Source organism: Cynocephalus volans, chromosome 3 (genome assembly GCF_027409185.1).
Source record: "Cynocephalus volans isolate mCynVol1 chromosome 3, mCynVol1.pri, whole genome shotgun sequence".
Taxonomy (NCBI): Eukaryota; Metazoa; Chordata; class Mammalia; order Dermoptera; family Cynocephalidae; genus Cynocephalus; species Cynocephalus volans.
Window position 1 is genome coordinate 40,760,414 of NC_084462.1, and position 22,912 is coordinate 40,783,325.

General features: G+C 40.9%; 1 protein-coding gene across 1 annotated transcript in view; it reads left to right on the top strand.

The window, feature by feature from the left end:
• The first annotated feature begins 11,057 nt into the window (after nucleotides 1-11,057).
• Nucleotides 11,058-22,912, top strand: part of MTMR10 (myotubularin related protein 10) — a 46,736-nt gene continuing 34,881 nt past the window's right edge. The window contains exons 1-2 of the mRNA XM_063088820.1: nucleotides 11,058-11,498; nucleotides 12,103-12,163. Coding sequence (XP_062944890.1) covers nucleotides 11,439-11,498; nucleotides 12,103-12,163 — 121 coding nt within the window. The 5' untranslated portion in view covers nucleotides 11,058-11,438. The remainder of the gene's footprint in view (nucleotides 11,499-12,102; nucleotides 12,164-22,912) is intronic.

Below are 22,912 nucleotides of genomic sequence, written 5' to 3' on the forward strand. Positions count from 1 at the left end.
ATCAATCTACTATGTCCTACATAAGAAAATACTTTTAAAGAAATGTTTTATTAATAAGATACAGAGAATCACACAAAACAAATATATGACTGACTTATTTTAAGATGAATATCTTTGTAAACACCACTCGGACTAATAAAATTTGCCAGCCATCTAGAAGTCTCAGAAGTTCCAATCTCAAGCACCTCTCTCACCACAAAAGTAACCACTATCTTTTTATAGAAATCACTTCCTTGCTATCTCAATGACATTGCTGTAAAACAAATGACTCAAAGACAGGTGGCTTAAAACACCCACTTGATTGTGCTCCTGGATTCTGTGGTTCAGGAATTCAAATAGGTGCAGCAAGAATGCCCCTAATTTGTAGAGTTTGCCTATTTCCTTGGTGTAAATTCTGCTACCATAGCCAGTTTCAAGCTACAACTGTGGCATCCCTGAATGTGGAGTTGGGACAAGATGCTGACAATTGGCTCCCACAAGCCAGTACGGGCTGGTTACAGAATGCCACTGTATACTGTGTGGTGTTCAGGGTCTGAGCTGGTGTCTAGAAGTGATTCAACAGATGGAGGCTGGAATCATCTAGAGACATTTTTACTCACATGTCTGAAAATGGATGCAACCTCTCAGTTGGGATTTCACACTCAGTACAGAGCATGTAAAAGTGGCCTCTCCACGTGGCCTGGGATTCCCTGTGGCATGGCAGTATCATGATAATCAGATTTCTCACATGGTGGTTCAGGGCTCCACAAGTGAGTGCCCCAGTAAGCAAGGAGGAAATGCCATTGTTTTTTATGACCTAGCCTCAGAAGTCGTGCAGAGTCACTTCCATTGTATTCTATTGTTTATAAGGGAGTCACTAAAGCCAGCTCTGATTCAAGGACAAGGGTCATACATGTGTGAGTGTTTAAAAACTTGGCAGACATGTTTTAAAATCACTACACTTGCATTTCATTATAGTTTTATTACCCGAATGTTCCTTAGCACTGTAGTTTAATCTTTTTTTTAAATCTCTTTTAATCTGCTGATTACTCCTCTCTCCCTTTCTGTTCTTAGCGATTTATCTGTTGAAGAGCATGGGCCATTTGTCTTGCAAAGTTTTTCATAGTGCAAATTTTGCTTATTGAATATTCATGGGCAGGTTGACATGTTCTACTGTTTCTGCAAGCTGGCAGGATGACTCAGAGGCTTATTCAGGCTTAGGTTTGATCCCTTTGGCAAGGCAGCTTAGGTGGTATGGCTTCTTTTGTTATGAGACACATTGGTCTGCTTGTCTCTCTTTTTGTGACATCAGCAGCTATTGACCTAGGCTTAATGCCTATGTCCCTTAATTCATAGGAGGCTGAAAACAGTCATATTCAAATTCCATTTTTTATTTATTAGTTGGAATGCTTTACAATGATATAATTCCTTTCATCTACTAGTTGGTTGCACAGTAGTACAGTTTACACTATACAGCAGGAATAATGATTAATTGATTTTTCCTATTTATTTGCCAGTTTTCAAAATAATGAATTGGTTCTCTATCATCCTCCGAAGGTGACTGATAGTTTGCTTTTGTAAAAAATACCATTATGATCTTATGGTTTTAAACATATGTGATGTGTTTTGATCCATTGTTAATTATTATCCTCTCACATTTTCTTTCCTTGAGTACCTTGAATGTGTTGCTCCATTTTCTTCTGGCATAAAGCATTGCTGCCAAACTGTCTGAAGATAGTCTAATATTCTTTCACCTAAAATTCACTTGCTTTTTTTGGTCTAGATACCCAAAGAAATTTTCATTATTTTTTCTTTAAAATCTAATTGTTTTACATGAATGTGTCCTAGTGCTGGTAAGTCTAGATCAATATTCTCAGGTGAAGTGTGTTCTTTCAATATGTAGTTTCAAATATGTATATTTTTTATTTCAAGGAAGTTTTTTGAACTATAGTTTGTACTATTTCTTCTGTTTCCTATCCCCTCCTCCTCTTATTTTCCAGGGACTCCTATTATCTGTATGCTGGATCTCCTTTGCCTGTCTTCAATATTTGCTACTTTCTCTCTAACCTATTTTATCTCTCATTGCTTTTTGATTTTTAAAATTTTTCCTTTTTTTCATTCTCTACTTCTCTTCAGGTATAATCAATTGTGTTTAGTCTTGATTTCAGAATTAATTTTTTCTCTCATTTCTAATTTTATTATGAATTGTTTATTTCATTTTGAATGTTTCTGGTTCTGATTTGTATAGTTCTTTCATGTCTCATATCATTTTCTTAGTATCTTTCGGCTCACTTTGAAATAGTGGATATTCATTTTGATCTGCTTTGTCAGCATGTCTTTCTGGTTTTATAGTCTGTAAGAGTGCTATTCTGTTCTTATTTTCTTTCATTACAATAATTTTCTATAGGACTCGACTTCCTTACTTGCCTGTGATTATTTTTATGTGAAATTGGTTTTCTTGAACTTCTTGAAGGAGCTCATTGCAGTTTTAAGGATAGCTTTTCTAACTTCACAGAGAACTTCTTCTGTTTTTACTATGCAGTGTTTTTAAATTTTTTAAAAAGTCATCTTACTTTATGGAGGTTTTCTGGTCTTCCATTTGTATCTGGACCTTCTTTATCCTTTGTTTCTATGTCTCCATTCTGCTCAATTTTGTTTACATTCCCAGAAGTTTGTTCTCAGTATGGGTCCTTTTCATGGAAGAAAGCTTAATATGTTAGTTTCAAGAGTTCCTGCAGCTATATTACTCCAGTTCCTACATGCTTTACCATAAGCTCCCTAAACTGTCATGATTTTTAAGAAGGCAGACACCCCTTCCTATTTCAGATGCTATTCCCCAATTAACTGGTTGGGCCTTCCAGCAAATTATTTTTGGCTAATTTGGAGTTCCCCAGATGGTTCATTGATTTTCTTGGCGGACACTACAAAGGTCTTATGACTGCTATTGGTTTGATCTCACTTGCTTATATTTTGGAGATAATGGGGATACTTAGATCTGTTGTAGATGTTGTCCTCGGTTTTGGGGTTTTGCTGTACAGTTGCTTTGTCTGTTTCTACATGGAGACTGAAAAACTGCTGAATTCTGCTGTCATCTACCAGAATTCTCCCTCAAGAAACAGATTTTTTAAATTACTCAATAGTCATCTTAAAAGACTATATACTTAGGCATTAGCATGGTTTTTCAGACATTATGTGCTCATATAACCACTTCTAAGCTCTTCCACTGCTACCACCATCACCTTCTTTTATCTGGACTATTATAATAGCCCCTCAACTAATCTCCTGATTTCCACCATGCTGTACCAATACAGCAGTTGGAGTGATTATTTTAAAATGTAATGCAAGTCAGATCATATCACTCTCAGCACAAAACATTGCAAAATCTTTTCAACTTTCGTGGCCTATGTGAACTGGCCTATTGTCTTCCTCTGACCTCCTCTCCCACTGGATCAGGCTGCTTTAGCCGCAATGGCTCTCACCTCAGGGCATTTGCACTGCCCCAAATGCTCTTCCTCCTGATTTCCACCTGCCTGGCTTCCTCACAGCTTTTGGTCACTGTTAAAATCTCATCAAATCAGAAAGGTCTTTCTTGACCACACCCGACTCCCCACTGAAAAACAGAACTTTCCGCCTCTTCCCATGTTTAATTTTATTCACAGCACTTGTTGCCATCTGACATGCATATATATATAAACATATATATATATATGTATATATTTATCTTTCTACCCAGAATGAAAGTGCTGTGAAAGTAGGAACTTTGTCTTCTTGTGTCCTGAATAGTACATGGCACAAAATTAGCACTCAATACAAATATGTTAACTGACTGAATGAGTGATTGAATGAATATATAAAGTACCTATTGGTGTTCAAGAAATTATTATTAGCTTTCTTCTCTTGACAAAGACAGGAAGTGATTTTTAGGGAATACCACCATTCCCCATCATAGAAGAATCAATAATGGAAAGAGAAGTGTAGTCAGAAAAATAGGTGAAGCAGGACAAAATAGTGACACCATAGCCAAAAGATGGGGAGGTGGTCAACCATACCGAACATACAGAATAGTCGAGATGAGGATCTCAGAAGAGGCTTTAAGAGAGTGCTATGAACTGGGCCAAGCCCATGGCGCACTCAGGAGAGTGCGGCAGCGGGGAGCACGGCGACACTCCCGCCGTGGGTTCGGATCCTATATGGGAATGGCTGGTGCGCTCACTGGCTGAGGGCTGGTCACAAAAAAGACAAGAAAAAAAAAAAAGAGAGAGTGCTATGAACTAAATTGTGCCCCACCCCCCAAATGCATATGTTCAAAACCCTAACCCCCAATGTGACTGTATTTGGAGGTAGGGCTATTAAGAAGTAATGAAGGTTAAATGAAGTCATAAGGGTAAGGCCCTAATCTGATAGGATTAGTATAATAGTCCATTTTCTGTTGCTTATAACAGATTCCTGAAACCGGGTAATTTATAAAGAAAACAGCTTTATTTCTTACAGTTTTGGAGGCCGGGAAGTCCATGGTCCAGGAGGTATTACTGGTGAAAGCCTGCTTCTTGGTGAAGGGTCTATACAGGGTCCTTCGGCAACACTGGGTATCACATGGTGTGCATATGACAAAAGCAAGAGAGCTAACCTTCTCACTCACTCTCTTTATAAAGCTATCAGAACCATGCCCATGATAATTCCATGAATGAATAAATCCGTTCACAAGTGCATGGTCTTCATGATCCCACCTCAAAGGCCCCACTTTTCAAATACCGTAATTGGACTTCCCACTCTCTTGACACCATTAAAATGGAGATCAAGTTTCCAATACATGAGCTTTTGGGATCCATAGCAATTAGTGTCCATATAAGAAGAGAACCAAGAGACACCAGAGAGCTCATTATATACCTCCTTCCCATGTGAGGACACAGCAAGAAGGTGGTCATCAGCAAGCCAGAGAGCCCTAATTCAAACCTTACCTTGATGGAACCTTGATCTCAGACTTCCAGCCTCCAAAACTGTGAGAAATAAATTTCTGTTGGTTAAGCCACTCAGTCTATGGTATTTTGTTACTGTGGGCTCAGCAGACTAAGACAGTTCAACTTTTCTTTTTGACCTGTATTTCTTTGACTGTTACTTTATACTGAGACTCCACCATTAGCCTTCTGGGCTTTCATGCAGGTTACACATGGAGATGACAGAAAGCAGTGGCTCCAGGCTACCCTCCCAACATAACCCTTGATGTAATGAAGTCTCTGTCCTGAAAACCAAAAGGGTCCTGACAAGGACAAGAATCATGTGAAATCCCAAAGAGGCAGAGTGACTGGCCTCATATCACAGGAGGATCACAGCCCAAAAGCTGCACAGAGGGGTTGGCTATGAGTGGTGGGAACTATCAGGCATCCCAGGCTCTGAGGCAAAGTTTCCATCATTATGCTCAAACAACTGATTTTCAAAGAATGCTTTGAAAAATATCCAGCAGCAAGCATAGAATTGAAGAGTTCAGAATCCGACATCCCTCTGCTCTTGGTCTGAGTTCCAGCTCCTCCACTTACAAGCTGTGGGGCTTGAGTGAGTTGTTTCAAGTTCCCTAAGCCTCAGTTTTCTCATATGTAATGTAGGATAATACCAGTACCACCTCCTGGATATGCAGTGAGGATGAAATGAGCTAGAGCATGCAAAGAAGTCAGCACAGTGCCCAGCATAAGGTAAGTGCTAGCTAAGAGCATGATATTATTATTATTAGATGAGTCTGAACATCACTATCCAATCCCAGTCTGCAGTATTTTGTCATGGCAGACTGAGCAAATTAATACAATGAGATATCTGGAAAACGTCATAAAATTTAGTGTTAAGTCAATAACAAGTCTGGAAATCTGAGTTTTTCCACTTTTCAATTGTATGGTCACATATTAAAGTTGCAGATCCTAAGAAAACCTGTACAGCAAAATCCAGATCACAGAGCAAGTCATTCAAGTACAAGGAAAAAACAAATTTTTGTTTCAACAAAAAGTTGGTTTTTTGAGGAGATAAACAAAATAGACAAACAATGAACTAGACTAAATAAAAAGAGAAGAGAGAAGACCCAAATAACAAAAATCAGAAACAAAAAAGGCAACATTACAACAAATAACACAGAAATACAAAGAATCATTAGAGACTTTTATAAACAACCATATGCCAACAAATTCAAAAACCTGAAGGAAATGGATAAATTTCTGAACACATACAAACTACCAACACTGAACCAAGAAGAAATAGAAAACCTGAACAGATCAAAAATGAGCAAGGAGATTGAAACAGTAATCAACAGTCTTCCAACAAAGAAAAGCCCAGGACCAAATTGCTTTACTGCTGAATTCTACCAAACCTTTTAAGAAGAATTAATACCAATTCTCTACAAACTATTCCAAAAAATTGAAACAGATGCCATTCTCCCAAACTCATTGTATAAGGCCAACATTACCCTAATACCAAAACCAGACAAAGATACAACAAAAAAAAAGAACTACAGGACAATATCCCTGATGAACATTGTCACAAAAACCCTCAACAAAAATATTAGCAAACAGAATACAGCAGCACATCAAAAAGATTATACATTATGATCAAGTGGGATTCATCCCAGGGATGCAAGGATGGTTCAACATACACCAGTCAATAAATGTGATATGCCACATCAACAAAATCAAGGACAAAAATGATATGATTTAACTCAGTAAACACAGAAAAAGCATTTGACAAAATTCAACATTGCTTCATGGTAAAGACTCTCAGCAAATTAGGTACAGAAGGAAAATATCTCAACACAATAAAAGCCATATACAACAAACCTACCACCAGCATCATCCTGAGTGGGGAAAAACTGAAAGCCTTTCCTTTAAGAATAGCAACAAGACAAGGATGTCCACTCTCACCACTGCTATTCAACATAGTACTGGAAGTACTAACCAGAGCAATCAGGCAAAAGAAAGAAATAAAGGGCATGAAATTGGAAAAAATGAGTCAAGTCATCCCTGTTTGCAGATGACAAGATCCTATATATAGAAAAACCTAAAGACCACCAAAAAACTGTTATAACTGATCAATGCATTCAGTAAAGTTGCAGGATAAAAAGTCAATATGCAAAAATCAGTAGCATTTACCCACTCCAACAATGAACTTGCAGAAAAAGAAATCAAGAAAGCAAGCCCATTTATAATAGTGACCCCCCTAAAAAAAAACAAAAACAAAAATCCTAGGAATAAATTTAACCAAGGAGGTGAAAGGCCTTTACAATGAGAACTACAAATCATGCTGCAAGAAATTAAAGAGGACCCCAAAAGATGGAAAGACATTCCATGCTCTTGGATTGGAAGAATTAACATTGTGAAAATGCCCATTCAGTCCAAAGCAATCTACAGATTCAATGCAATCTCTGTCAAAATACCAATGACAGGTTCCAGGCAAGATGGTGGAATAGATGGTCCCCAGCATCACTGTCTCCCACAAATCAACCAATTTACAACTATTAAAAAGCAACAACAGCCAAGGTAGGGCCACTAGAGCTCAGGGGAAAAGGAGGAGAGACCTTTGGAGTGCGTGAAGGTGGGAGAAGCCACAATGAGAGAAAGAAAGAACTGCTCCAACCATTTCAAATCCCAGCCACTTCCAGGTTGGAGCTGGTGAGCACACGGAGCAGGAGCTGGCAAAAGCTGCAGCTGTGCCCTTCATATGAAGTTGCTTGGAGGCCGCAGGGGAGAAGAGGGCTTTGGTGACCCCCAGGTCAGCAAGACCACTAATAGGGTTCCCGTGGACCACATAGGAACAAGGAAGCACAACAACTGAAGAAAAGGAGCCACTCAGAGGCCTGTGTGTCACTGCAAGAGACCGGCACATGGCCCGTGCCATGAGAAGTGTTCGGAGTGTGGGCGGTGGGGGAGACCGGCCCACCAGGGGAACACTGGGACACAGCATGGACAGCTGATCTGCCCCCCAATCAGTGCAGGACCACTCAGTGGAGACTGGTCAGGAATACAGATCTGCAGGGGATGCAGTTTGCTGAAAAGTCTCAAGCCCAGACCAGAGTTTCCATACAACCCAGGTGTATTGGACCTCACAAGACCCAGAAATATATATGAGGTCAGCAATTAAAACCTGGGCTGCACAAGAAGCCTTCTCAGTGGCTCCTTTTCTTCAGTCGTTGTGGCTCCTTGTTCCTATGTGGTCCACGGGAACCCTATTATTGGTCTTGCTGACTTGGGGGTCACCAAAGCCCTCTTCTCCCCTGCTGCCTCCAAGCAGCTTCATATGAAGGGCACAGCTGCAGCTTTTGCCAGCTCCTGCTCTGTGTGCTCACCAGCTCCAGACTGGGAGTCATCACAAGGGACCAGAGCATGGCCCGTCCCATGGAAAGTATTTGGAGCACGGGCGGTGGGAGAGACGGGCCCATTGGCGGAACATTGGCGCACAGCAAGGACAGTTGATCTGCCCCACAATTAGCATAGGACCACTCAGAGGAGATGGGTCAAGAATATAGAATTGCATGGGGTGCAGTTTGATGAAAAGAATCAGGCCCAGACTAGTGTTTCTATACAACCCTGGTGCTCTGGATTTCACTAAACCTGGAAGTACCTGTAAAGTCAACCGTTACAACTTGAGCTGCACAAAAAGCCTTCCCTAGAGAATAAGCTGCAAAGCAGCAATGTAGCTCAACCGCAGAGCTCAAGTGCTGGTCCCCACAGGAAGTTCCCCCGTTTTAGAAGTCAGCAAAGGACAACAAATTAGTTCCAGTGCAGAGTTTAAGTGGTGGGAACAACAAACAATCCAACACAGAACTGAAAGAAAAAACAAAATACTCACAACCGGAGACAAAGTTTGATATTAACTAGTAAAAGGTCTCATTCCACCAAAGAACACCTATAACACCTAGAAGGACCAGAAGTCCCCTGGGCTACCAAGCCAGAAAGAGGGGAGGGACAAGGGGCTTCAGCCATGCCCCCCCACAGCAGCAACCAGCCCAATGATGACCACCAAGCCACCGCAGGAAGTGCCCCAGGCTCTCCTTGCTGGGGCCGTGGGGGGCCGAGGGTCTCGGTCACACCCCTGACACCCACAACCACCTCAGTGACGACCACCGAGCTGCAGCAAGAAGGTCCCCGGGTTCCTGAGCTGGGGTGGTGGGGGGTGACAGCTTTTGCCACAACCCCTGATATCTGCACCCAGCCCGGCAATGACCAAGCCACCACTGGAAGCCCCCCGGTCACCCCTGTGGGAATGAGGGGGGCTGCCAAAGAGCTCAATCCTGCCCCTCCTCCTTCCTCCTTCTTCCATCACATTTCCTTCCCCTTTCCCATCTCCCTCTCCCTCCCAACTGCTCTGCAACAACATCATAGAATGTAAGAAAATAATATCAATTTTTTTTTAAAAAGTTAGAATAATGCCTAGCACACAGCAAGTGAACCTCTGCCATTCACAGCAACATGAATGAGCTTGGAGAAAATTAAGTGAAATAAGCCAGGAAAGAAAAATACTGCGTGTCCTCACTCATAAGTGGGAGCTAAAAAATAAATAAGAAAGATAGAACAACCGTAATAACATGTTGAACTTTCAAAAGGAGAGAACAGAGCTGTGATTACTAGAGGTGGGAAAGGGGGAGGGGAGGGGGGTTAGCGAGAAATTGGTTAATGGATACAAAGAATGATTATGTTTTGTAATGATGAGTATACTAATTATCCTGACTCGAGCATCACATATTGCATGCAGGTATTGATTTTTAACTCTGATCCCCACAAATATGTATAATCAATTATGTTTCAATTTTTAAAAAGTATTATAAAGAAAAACTCACACATTGCTTGATGAGCATTTGTGGGGAAAAAAATCCGCTTAATGTAGAGGAATAACAGAATATTCATAAAAATAAAAAATGTGTGCACAAATGTTTTTAATACCTATAATCCAATGGAATTAACATTTTAAAGTACAATTATGGTTCCTGGGCAAAATGGAATCATGTGTTACTCAAACAGGTTAACCTGAAAGATCAGTAGTGTTCTGAACCCAGGATAATCTATATTCAGAAAAAGACCAACTTTCTGAATCTTTGTTTAAATTGTTGGTTGTTTCTATTAGCAATGCTTGTCAGTATGATTGTGATTGGTATGGCCACATCGGTGCTTCCCTGTGACATTAATCATAAAATGCTGGATTGGGATTTTATTCTTCAAAGTATAAGGGTCTAGTCTTAATAGAGTCATCAAAATGTAACACCACTAGCCTCCTTCCACCAAAGGCTGCTTCAGTTTGGAAATGTAAGTTCAAAAATGCCCTGCGCTTGATATGCTGGAATTCGTCTATTCTTTGCAATTAATGGGCAGATTTTCGGTTCCATAGCTTATCGAAGCCCCCCACATCGCTGGGGCCCTACTCTTGCTGGGCTTTTGATCATTTATCTGCTTATTAGTTAGCATCTTTACATGTGAGAATGGGCAAGAAAAGAAAGGAAGGCAACGTGCTTAATATCTTTTCCCACATTAAAATTTAATAAGGAGGGTACAAATTAATGAACTAAACTGAAGAGTCTGGGCTGCCTGTCAATGTCATCTGTCCAGTCCTCACTTGAGCACATCCAAGTCTCAGCATCCCACTGACACCAGCGGTCAGCTCAACATCCCTGTCTCAAAGACAACAGACGAAGTGATGGGAAAAAATCTTCCCCAAGTGTGGGAACTCTGGAGAGGGCTTTATCACATGCGATACGGACCGCGCTGAACTTTTGAACCTTGTCACCGCTGGCTGCATCGGTGCTGGTCCCTCACACACCAGGCGCAGACCGTGTGACTGCCTGATTCCAGGGCCCCAAAGTCCCCTTCCCCCCGCCCCGGGCTCCTCCCCGAGGACTTCCGCCCAGGCCAGATGACTACGGAACAGCAGTCAAGGGAGCTGTCCCAGGAAGACAGCGCCCGCGGGGCAGTCAGGACAGAGGATACCCGGCGCTGCCGAGTCAGGCAGCCTCCCGCTGCCGTCGTGGCCCCAGCGGGCCGCCGTAGGTCCCTAAGGGCTGCCGTGAACCCTGTGGGCCGCCGTAGGAGCGCCCTGTGAGGCCGTGCTCTCAAGATGGCAGCCCGCCTCTGCTCCCCGCGGTGCCTTCGGGGAGGGCCTGGCAGCGGGCGCTCAGCGCAGTCCTTGCGTTCCGGCGCCAGCGCAGCCTAGAGGCCGGGAGCGGCTGGTCGCCGGCCCTGCGCGCGCTGTCTCTCGGGGCCGGGCGCCGGGCCCCTTCCGGGGATGGGCCCCGGAGCCCGCGTCGGTGCGGCTCTGTCCAGGCTCCTCCCCGCTCGGGCGGGCGCTCCGCCGTGTCCCCGCCCGTCAGTCCGTCCGGCCGGGCCGGCCGCAGACCGGGCCTGGGTGGCCGCACGGGGAGCTCTTAAGTCCGGAGGTGTCGGGAGGCGTCAGCTTGCCGCTGGCCCGCGAAGAGGTCGGGGCGAAAAGGCGGCACCACCATGTTCTCCCTCAAGCCGCCCAGACCCACCTTCAGGTCCTACCTCCTGCCGCCGCCCCAGGTAAACAGCCCCCTCTCCGCGAGTGCCCCTCTCCTTGGCCTTCCGGGGAGCCGCCGGACCGGGCCCGGGAGCAGAGGCGCCCCGGGAGGCTGCGGCCGTGTCCCTGCCCCCAGCCGCGCGGTCGCCCGTGCTCCGGCGCTGGGAAACGCGCCTTCTCGGGAGCCTCCACTGGCTCTGTGGAAACTTGTAAAACAGCTCCTCAGCCACTCTGCTCGAAGTCCTGTCGTTCGTAGTCTTGCCGTGACGAGATCCAAGGGAGCGTACAGGGCTGGATTTATTTAGTTCCTAGCCCGGCCACGGTCCCCACTGTGATCGCCAGCGTGATTGCAGCGTTTGTGGGCACCTGGTAGAGGAGGTTGCCTGACTGTCATGAATGTGAACACCAGGAAGCAGCACAGGCAGTTTTAATATTTTTAATGCCAGGTTTCCAAGTCGATAATGAGCAGATCTTAAAAGGAGCTCGGTTAAGTAGTGACAGAGTTTAGGGGGGCGGAGGGGATAGATGTCTGTCACATGTGTCAGCACTTTAGAAAACAGAAAATATGCTTTAGTATCTTAGGGGTAGAAATTTGGATTTTCTATTTATTTTGGTAATGTATTTCAGACTGACGATAAGGTCAATTCGGAACCGAAGATTAAAAAACTGGAGCCAGTCCTTTTGCCAGGTAAACATTATAATTCTAACGGATACTTTAATAATGTGTTTTGGTCTAAAATTATTCTACCCACTAGTATTGTGTGGTTAACTTTTCTCCTCTGTTTATTTTAAACTTTGTCCAGTTAAAAATCTAATGACTGAGAGGAGAGTTGGTTAGAGAACTACAACAGCAACAAAAAGTAATGATTAATTGGTGTTTATCCTTGAGTGTTTAAAGCTTCATAGAAAATTGCCAAGGATATCAATACTCATTTTCTTTTTTGTCTTCTGAAATATTCGTTTTGAAAGGAAATATATCTTTAATTGCTTGGGTAGTAAAAATACTCTTTGCTCTTCATGTCCCTCTCTAACTTAATGCTAACTTAGTGATTAATAGTCACATCATCATTTTAATGTTTTTTGGTGGTATGAAAAGCAACTTTTATTATGTCTGTGTTTCTGTATCGGTCACAAAGCTTTGAATTACTTACTTGGCAATTGTTGTTAAGTTGTCAGCTGTATTTGCAAATTTGCTTGTTTCTGTTTAAAACAGGGTTTCCCAACAGAGGCACTACTGGCATCTGGGGCCAGATAATTGTGGGTGGCTTTCCTGTGTTTAGCAGCATAGCTGGCCTCTACACACTAGATGACTTTAGTACTTTCTCCCCCAACACTTAGTTGCCATGACCAAAATGTCTCCAGGCATTGCCAAATCTTTTTTTGTGGAGGTAGGCACCTCTAAGGGACTAAATCTTCTTCCTGTTCAGAATCACTACTGTAGAACAAAAATTTACCTTAGAGGAACTTAGAGACAGAGGTAGGATTGGTGGTAGATGGGAGTTTAGTTTTAGAGCATATAAAGTATTATTTGATTGATATTTTGATTTGGATAGCAATTGTATAATAATTAGGAAAGTCAGTTGTTTAATATGATTATTGGGGGAAGTTGCCAGATACTTAGGAAAGCCTATTTTAAACCTGAAATATAATCAAATACCACTTTGTGTGGCTACTATCAACATTTAGAAATCTGGAGTCACTACTTAAAGCCAAATCTAGTAAAATAATTAGAACTTTGTAGGTAGTAACTGAACAAACATGGAAACTTAAAAATTGTAAATATTAAGAAGAGACAAACATAAAAACATCAGCCTTTGGTTCCATATGGTAGATGCTAACTCTTAAAAGTTTTTAAAAACTTTATTATGGGAGTTGTAAATATTTTCCCTTGAATTTTTTTTTTTTTTTTTTTTTTTTTAGTGCTTTTTACCCAAATACTTTGTACTAATTAATCTCTTGTACTTTCCTCAGAGTGAACAATAGAATTACTAAGTAACCCTTGCTCCCTGTGTGTGCTCTGTTTCAGTCTTAGTCACTCCAGGCATTTAAAAGGCAGTGATGGGAAACAGTACTCTTCTTGAATAAGTGCCTGTGAGTGTTGAACTTTGGCTTCCTTTACTTTGAACAGACCTGGTTCTTAGGCTTTGATTCGCTCCTCTCAGTACTATCACATGACACTGATAAACAACGTGGTCTTTGCTACAAATGCTACTGCTTGATTTTTTCTTTAATTAGCTTTTAAATTTAAGATATGCTTATGAAAACTGTTACTAAATATCAATAGTCTTGAAGAACTTTCTCATTGAAGAGTTATCCACACTGTAAAATTACTAAAATCTTTACTTTTCTACTGAAAACTCTTACTTTTCTTGGGAAGATTTTAAACCCAGTTCTTGAATGTAAGTAGTTTACATGTCCTAGAAATAGCAGCAAAATCTGAATTTTTTAGTTTACAAAGGAATTCTCTGGACTGTGTTAATTTTTCTTGTGTTGAATCCATGTCACAGCTAAAATCTGTACGTCCATACGTGATGGCTGTCATCCACCATTCTGTTTGTACCTGACTTGTAATTACAGAACATTTAGCCAGTCCTGAATTATCTTAATGTCTTTTGCCTGCTTTCCTGGCTCCTCCTGTTCTTACCTTCTCATCTTGGCCTTCCCGCACTCTTCCTGGTTGTATTCAGTCTGGCTGCCCCATCATGGCCTCTTATTTCCTGGCTTCACCTTTCATGTCACGTCTCTGACTACCACTAGAACCTCTGTTGCTCTTTTTTGACCTGCAGCCTACTATTCTACTCATAAAATCTGGAATACAAGTGGAAAGTAACTAAAGTACTGATAATCTAAAAACATGGTTAGGCATTGAAAAATATAGTTCTGGCCTTCGTTACGGTCAGAAATCAAGAAAAACTTGGCCAAGTCACCTATGGCCTTACACATGACAAGAAGTAATGTTCAGAGATATAGTATTGCATGCTATGCTTTGGCATAATGCTTTGGGTCCATGGATATCGTACTTCAGTTGCCTGAAGTTTGAACTTTTAATTCAATAAGCAGATGAAAATTAGAACACAAAATCAATTGTTTATTTGTGTGCAGTAACCATGTGCTCTGTTGCAACTCAACAAGGCTAATTTAAAATGATCCTCATCTTTTATTAAGAAAGTAGAAGAAAATGACTAGTAATTTAATTTAGATTGTGGTTTATGTTAGTAATTTTCAGCTCTCCTGGTTCATGAAACTTCTTTAGCTGGAGATTGTAGCTAATTTAACTTTGTGGTCTTGAATGGTGCCTGGAATGGAATAGACATTGTGATGTTTATTGAGTGAGTGACTGAATGAAAAGAGCCTCAGACTACCTGCTTAAACTGTTACCTCAGCTGTACACACACACACACAGGCAGACCAACTCCCAAATTTAGGAGTAAGAGGAAAATTGTGTTATTTTATACCAAACATCTCAAAAGAATTATATGTATGCCTGGAATTGAAATATAGTACTCTGCCAAGGTAGGTAGCCTTTGCGTAGGCTTTCTCTTCATCTTCCCATCATTACATGAATCTCGTTCTTTTAATGATTGTGTTGTGTATGTGTGATATCACTCCAATACTTTTTGAAAATAGAGTGTGAATTTTAAAATGTATACATGTATATATTTATGTTCCAGCATGTATTCATTAAGAGCGCATGTTGCCAGACTTTGCTCATGTCTTTTTTTGATAGCTGCTGGACTTGTGGGTCAGTTCAGTGAGTATGTGTGTACCTCCTGGATGCTAGGCTCTGTGCTAGATGGAGAAAGTGTGCCTGATCACAGTAAGGCCTGAGGTAAGCTCCAAGCTGCCTGTGGACAGGGTAGAAGATTGTGACCTGGATCAGTGGTTCCCAAATTTCAGCCAGGCCTGGTGTCAGATCTGGGTGAAGTTTTTACCAGCCCTTGGTCAAAATGAGAAAATTAAGAAGAATGCATCTTTCTTTTATAAGGCTAGATTTATTTGATTTGAAAGATTATCCTTTATTCTGAATTTATGTCCTAACTTCTTGGTTGTAAGTATGTTCTTTTACAAAATGATGGTGGTAGTAGCTATGGCTTTAAAAAAGTTTAAAGCTCTTATTGTCCCCTAAATTATTTTTGTAGTATACCTGGTTTGGAATCTAAACTGGAAACCACTAGATGAAATTATTATAATATTATACATACATTTAAATGAGCACTCACACAGAGAACATCAGTTATTTTGTCTGCCTAGGAGTCCTTTCACCGTTTTCTGAAAAATGTGTCCCTTCCATCTCTACCCAGTCTTAGGTTCTAGTGTGGCCAGCAAGGGTGATAACCCACCCCAGACTGCAAACACAAGCACAGGTCTGCTTCTGGATGTTTTCAAGTTGATACCAAGGGAACAGATCATTTTTGGTAATGCTGCCAGTGGCCATAGTTCCAGAAAACCCGTTCAAGAGTGAAGAACACTGTGGGGAGTGTACTGATGGTGTTCAAGTCCCTGGGTTTCATTTTCCTTGAAGGCCAGCTAACACAAAAACCACATAATTCTCCTCTTTTGCTAAGCTAGTTCCGGGTGTGTTTCTGATACTTCGAACTAAGATCCTTAACTAATATAGTTTACAGGTTAATTCTTGTAACAGCCTTGTCAGGTAGGGTATCAATTTATCTTCATTTGACAGATGAGAAAGCTGTAGTTTGTAGAGGTTGAGTAACTGGCCTGGTGTCGCACGCTAGCTAAAGCAGAGCCAGAGTTCTGCACCCGGCTCCCAGGTTGTGCCCTACCTGGCTGCACTGGTGACATTAGGGTATAGATTTGTGCTTCAGAACTGTTGGGAGGCAGAATTGTCTAGTGAGGTAGAAAGTGCTCTTGTCCTTGGCCCTGCTCTTTTCACAGCAGTGACAGATTTTGACCCAGCTTGAAGAGGAACTTTCAAACAATTTCAGCTGCCAGAAAGCATCTTGTGAGGCAGTGGACTTCCTGTTGCTGGCTGTGCGGAAGCAGAGGCTGATGGAATGCCAGCAACTATGTGATGAGGATGTAAGATTTGTAGGGAGTGGGGCTTGATGGCCTTTGCTCTCTTCTAACCCTGAGGCATGATCTCTTTAAGGATCTGTGAGGTGAGAGAGAGAAAAGTTGAAATGCCATGACTAACAATACTGCATTACTTTGTTCAGCAGGTATGGAATGGAAGTTTGATGATGCTTGGCAGAGGGGTAAAATGCTGAAGGGATGGGGTCCTGCCTTAAGATAATTTTAGTTCATTGGAGTAATGCTTCAGTAGAGGAGAGCAGAGGTTCTGAGAGCTTAGAGAAAGGTCACGTAAGCCAGATTTGGGCCAGGGTGAGGGGTGTCAGCAACAGCTTCTGAAGAAATGCTTGTGCTCTGAATCTTGAGTGCCTGCTAAGTAAGCCTCAGCTGCTGCGCAAATGCGTGTGTCAGCTCAGTTCTTTCCCTCTTCCCATCCACAGTGCTAACAGCACTTTCATTATTGTGATTAACTATTAAATCAGTAATGAATGAACTGATTGTCTAGAGTCTTTTGTAATCAGACCAGGGAAACGTACAACCACGGGCCATCTGGAAAATGAAAATAGCCATTGTTGTATAGATGTCTTGTTTGTTTTTATCTTTTACATATTCACTGGACCGTTCATGTACTGTTCTTGCTTTCTTCCTCACCATAAGTCTTATTTCCTCAATTGTATTGTGAATCTATAAAAGCAAAGCCTTTGTCTTTTGGGTGTTTTATGTAATCTCTTTTTGTAGATAGCCTTTATAGATGATTGTAGACTGATTTTTGTAGTACTTTGATTCATGGATACAGTGCTTGTAAAAGAGCAAAGGTCTTGTAACATGCCCTTCTAACCACGAACAGAGTAACCAACTGTAGTGTCTTAGCATTAGTTTATACTTTACCTGTAGAAGCTTAAGAATGTTTGGAGCTGTCCATTCCTTAGCTACTGCCGCCATACCTTAGGTCAGCATTTCGTTACTTACCTGCTAACTCCTCACCATCAGTCTGTACTTTGCAGCTCCTGCCGAGAAACTATGGGGAATCTTCATAAATGAAATCCTACTTAAAAAGGATAAAATTAAAATCCTTTAGTGTCTATAATTTGCTACCATTCCACTTCATTGACTTTGTTTTTCACTGTTTCCCAATATTGATATTTGCTTCTATCAGGCTGGTTCTTTGCTCTCTCCCAGGTGCCTTCTTCCTTATTTAGGCCTTTGTTACTGTTACCACACGTTCTCTCTGCTCTCTCAACCCTCTTCTTCAAGATTTCTTTCTCGTCTCTTCCTGAGGTCCGCACTATAACCTCCCTCACACCCCTATTGTGGGTAGCACTTTCTGTATATGTTACATGCTTTTTGCATTGTGTGTGACCTGCAGAATCAGACCATGTTAGTACCAGTGACAACATCAGATGTGTTTGTCTTCTACATGGTTTCAACTTCCTGTAATAACTTTTAGGGCACTTTGATTCCTGAATTTATCTAAAACTAGGGTGACCAACTTATCCCAGTTTGCCCAGACTGTCTTGGTTTTAGTGCTGAAAGTCCCACATCCTGGGGAAACCCCTCCATCCTGGGCAGTTTGGGATGGACACTCTATTTAAAGCCAGGGGTTAAATTATGTTTTTTGCCTGTACACATTCCATAGGTTAATTAGCCAGTGTGCCCAGTGAGACTTTGTCTTAAACTATTTTTCTAGCTAAAATTTACGGGGAAAATCATATTCATCAAGCATTTATTGACTTTCTAAATGTGTAAGGTATTATGAAAGACAGTACAGCATGGTTTTTTGGTCCTTAGTGAGTTAAAAACTTTCCTTGCTATACCATTTGGATGTTTATTAACTTTAATTATATTTCCTTTCTAATTTATCTTTACAGATGGAAGGGTCTTGAGAAAATAAACTTTGATTTCTTGATTCCTTCCTGGGTTGTGGTAGACACTCTTGACCCATAATCTTCTAATTTCAAAGGTTTTTCTGTAATGCTTTTTGCTTAACCCACACTGAAGCTAATTTTCTGCTTTCTTTTTTTAAAATTATTTTTTAATTGACATGTAATAATTGTACATATTTATGGAGTACAGAATGATATTTTTTTGTTTGTTTGTTTGTTTTGTTTTGTCTTTTTCGTGACCGGCACTCAGCCAGTGAGTGCACACACAGGCCATTCCTATATAGGATCCTAACCCGCAGTGGGAGCGTCGCTGCGCTCCCAGCGCCGCACTCTCCCGAGTGCGCCACGGGCTCGGCCCCAGAATGATATTTTGATAAGTGTATACAATGTGTGGTGACCACATCAGCATAATTAGCATATCGATCATTGCAAACATTTGTTATTTCTTTGTGTTGAGAACATTTGAACTCCTCTCTTCTAGCCATTTGAAAATATACAATAAATTATTGTCCATTATAGATACCTAGCACTACTATGGAACACTAGAATTTATTCTTCCTGTCTAGCTGTAAGTTTATATCTGTTAACCAATCTCCCTATCCCCCCATCCCACACCCTTCCCAGATGTTAGTAACCACCATTCTACTGTCTTCTTTTATGAGTTCAACATTTTTAGGTCCCACATACCAGTGAGAACATGTAATATTTATCTTTCTGTGCCTAACTTATTTCACTTAACATAATTTCTTCCAGGCTCATCCATGTTGCCACAAGTGACAGGATTTCATTCTTTTTTTTATGGCTGAGTAGTATTCCATTCTGTACATATGTATCACATTTTCTTTATCCATTCATCTGTTGGACACTGAGGTTGATTCCATATCTTGGCTATTGTTAATAGTGCCACAATAAACATGTGGGTACAGATACATCTTCAGTGTACTTATTTCCTTTCTTTTGGATAAATAGCCAATAGTGGGATTGCTGGATCACATATGTGGTAGTTCTATTTTTAGTTTTTTGAGGAACCCCCATACTGTTTTCCACAATGGCTGTACTAATTTACACTCCTACCAACAGTGTATGAAAGTTCTCCTTTCTCTGTATCTTCGCCAGCATTTGTTATTTTTTGTCTTATCTATAATAGCCATTCTAACTGGGGTGAGATGATCTCTCATTATGGTTTTGCTTTGCATTTCCCTGAGGATTAGTGATGCTGAGCATTTTTGCATAAATCTGTTGACCATTTGTATGTCTTCTTTTGAGAAATGTGTATTCAGCTCATTTGGCCATTTTTAATTGTATTATTTGTTTTTTTGCTGATAAGTTCTTCAAGTTTCCTCTTCACTCTTGATGGTTTCCATCGCTGTGCAGAAGCTTTTTAGTATGATGTAGTGCCGTTTGTCTATTTTTGCTTTTTGCCTGTGCTTTGAAGTCCTCTCCATAAAATCTTTGCCCAGAACAATGTCTAAAGGATTTCCCCTCTGTTTTCTTCTAGTAGTTTTATAGTTTCAGGTCTTACACGTAAGGTTTTAATTCATTTTTAGTTGATTTTTTTTATATGTGGAGAGGTAGCAGTCTAATTTCGTTCTGCTTCATATGCATATCCACCCTTCCCAGCACCTTCCCCAGTGTATGTTCTCGGTTCATTTGTCAAAAATTGGCTGTAGACCCATGGATTTATTTCTGGGTTCTCTATTTAGCTCCATTGGTCCATGTGTCTGTTTTTATGCCATTACCATTCTGTTTTGGTTGCTGTAGCTTTATAGTATTTTTGAAGTCAGGTAGTATGATGCCTCCAGCTTTTTCTTTTTGCTCAGGATTGCTTTGGCTATTCAGCAAATTTTGTAGTTCCATATGAATTTTAGGATTTTTTTTTCTATTTCTGTGAAGAATGTTAATGGTATTTTGATAAAAATTGCATTGAATCTGTAGATCGCTTTGGGTAGTATGATCATTTTGACAATATTGATTCTTAATTAACAGCAGTTAGGCCTGGTTTCCATTTCACTTTCTGAATGGTGTAGATCATTGGTGAGAAATGAATCTTTTGACCAGACTCTCATAGACACATTCCAGGAGGAAGGTTGTTTGTCCTCTTCACTGTTCTCAATGGTCCTCCAGAGATCTCTGAGATTGCTGCAACATTGCAGATTGAAGCTGGCTAGTTAGTTAAGTTGTTTAGAGTGTGGTGCAGATAACACCAAGGTCCAGGGTTCAATCCCTGTATTGGCCAGCCACAAAAAAATAAAATAAAATAAAAAGTTGCAGATTGAAAGCACCTTCCTTCAGATAGGACATGCCTGATTGCATTTTCTAACCCTTGTTTCACATGGTTTTAGGAGTTGTCACTTAAGTAACCATCTCTAACCCCAGGGTCAGCAAACCTCTTCTGTAAAGTGCCAGATAGTAAACATTTTGGGTTTTGTGGGCCATAAGGGCTGTTTCAGGCACTCAGCTCTGCCTTGGTTCTGTGAAAACAGCCATAAACATTACACAAATGTGCATGGCTGTGTTTCAGTGCAATTTTATTCACCAAAACAGAGATGTATTACCCCACAGGCCATGGTTTACCATCCCCTAGACCCATTAAATGCATTCTCCTTCTTGTCTTTGTCCCATTCTCACTGCATTCGGAGTCTTGATGTTTTACATTTGTGCATTGGTAAAAGAATAGGATTTCTAGAGAAGAAGGGCTGTCATGAGCATGTGCCTCATAAATATGATTGGCTGATGGGTCTTTGGTGGCCGTGATGTCCTGCACCACAAGCCCTTCCTCTCTTTCTTCCCCTTATAAACTCAGCTCTCCTTCTCTGGAACCTGGAGTCCTGTGGTATGGTTTGGTTTAGTTTTTTTAAGTAAGTCTTTATTTGAGTATAACATACATAAGAGATATGAATGAATTATAAGTGTTACAACAGGATGAGTTTTTGTAGCATTGTTTTAAGAGTCCTTTTGGATGAGTTGGCTGGATTGGAAAGGTGGCACAGTATGAACCAGTAGTTTTGGTATAAGGAAGTCACTGTTATAGGAGTATGTCCTCTATCTGAATTGGGAATAATTAACTTACTTGTTCTAATTGGTAGCTAAAATTGGCAGCTTATAATTGGTAGCTAAGATTTAGTGGTAGAGAGAGAGGGTCCTGTGTTCAGTAGCCCCGATTCTGATATGGGAGTTGGTATGCTTCCTGTTCAAGGAGCTATAGAAGATTTAAATTTTATGTATTTGAATTATTTGATGAGTTTTTAGTGTATATTTTTGTCATTTAAAATTTTTTTCTCATTAGAATCCAGTTAAGATCAGTACTTTGAATCTTTAATTGTTTTAAGTACTTGCCATATCTCACTAGATTTAAATTTATGTAAGTATAGGGAAACAAGTATTGGATTTAAAGTCAGAACACTTAGCTGTAAGTTCCAAATTTACTTCTTACTATTTTTAAGATTTTAGGAAAGTGATTTTAACCTCCTTGGGTCCAAGTCCCTTCTCTCTGTGTTAAGGAAAACATCTGCCTACCTTACTTTATAGGTTGTTGAAAGACAGGATACGTGTTGGAAAATTACCACTGGTAGTTTTTACAGCTCTCTATGCATGTGTAGGCAAGCACTGGCAGTTCTGTGACTTTTCTACTTCATATAAGGTTAACCAAACAGCCCTTGTCTTCCTGGCATACTGAATTACTAGTTTTTGTTCTCTCCAGAACAGCTTCTGTCCAACCGGTGGTAGTTATCTGGTAAACCAGGTGTAGTGAAGTGATTTCATTCATGCATGCTTTCAACACTCATTTAACAGGCACCTACGATGTGCTAGGCACTGTTCTAGGTGCTGAAGTTTCAGTATCAAATAAAAATCAGTCCATCTTCTGCCCTCATGGAGCATACAATCCTGGAAATGAGGCAGGCATTAATTTCAAAATATGTATGTACATAAAATTGTAGCTGTAATGAGTGCTAGAATTACAAGTATATGATGCTGTGATAGGGAGATTTAATCTAGGAAGGAAGAATTTTTTTTTAAAGGCATTCCTGAGACAGTGATTAAGCTAAGGGAGAAGGAAAGAGTATTCCAAGAAATAGAAACCTGTTCAAAGACACCATAGATGGAAGCAGCATGGTACGTATGATGGATTAATGGAAGGCCACCATGGGTAGAGTGGTGAGGGTGAGGAGGTGGTGGCTGGAGAGGCCTGTGGGGCCTGGTAGATCCCGTAAAGAAGGCTTGTCTTCAGAATGGAAGTTTTCTTGGGTGGTTGGAGCTGAGGATTTGACCTGTGCAGATTTGAATTAAATCCCCAAGTAAATGTTAGGAGGCTGTTCTTAAAACTAGCCTTGTGCATTTTTAAGAACTTTTAGTAAAAGTTATTATTGCAACTCAAATTTATTGTGACATTTTTGTTAGAGAGAGGATTGTTTTGAGGCTATAGTTTTATTCTTCATGAATTGGTAGATGTTTGGGGATTGTCGGCAAACAGATTCTGTCTTTTTATAATGATAGAAATAGGCAAAGTAGATCAGTACCCTAGC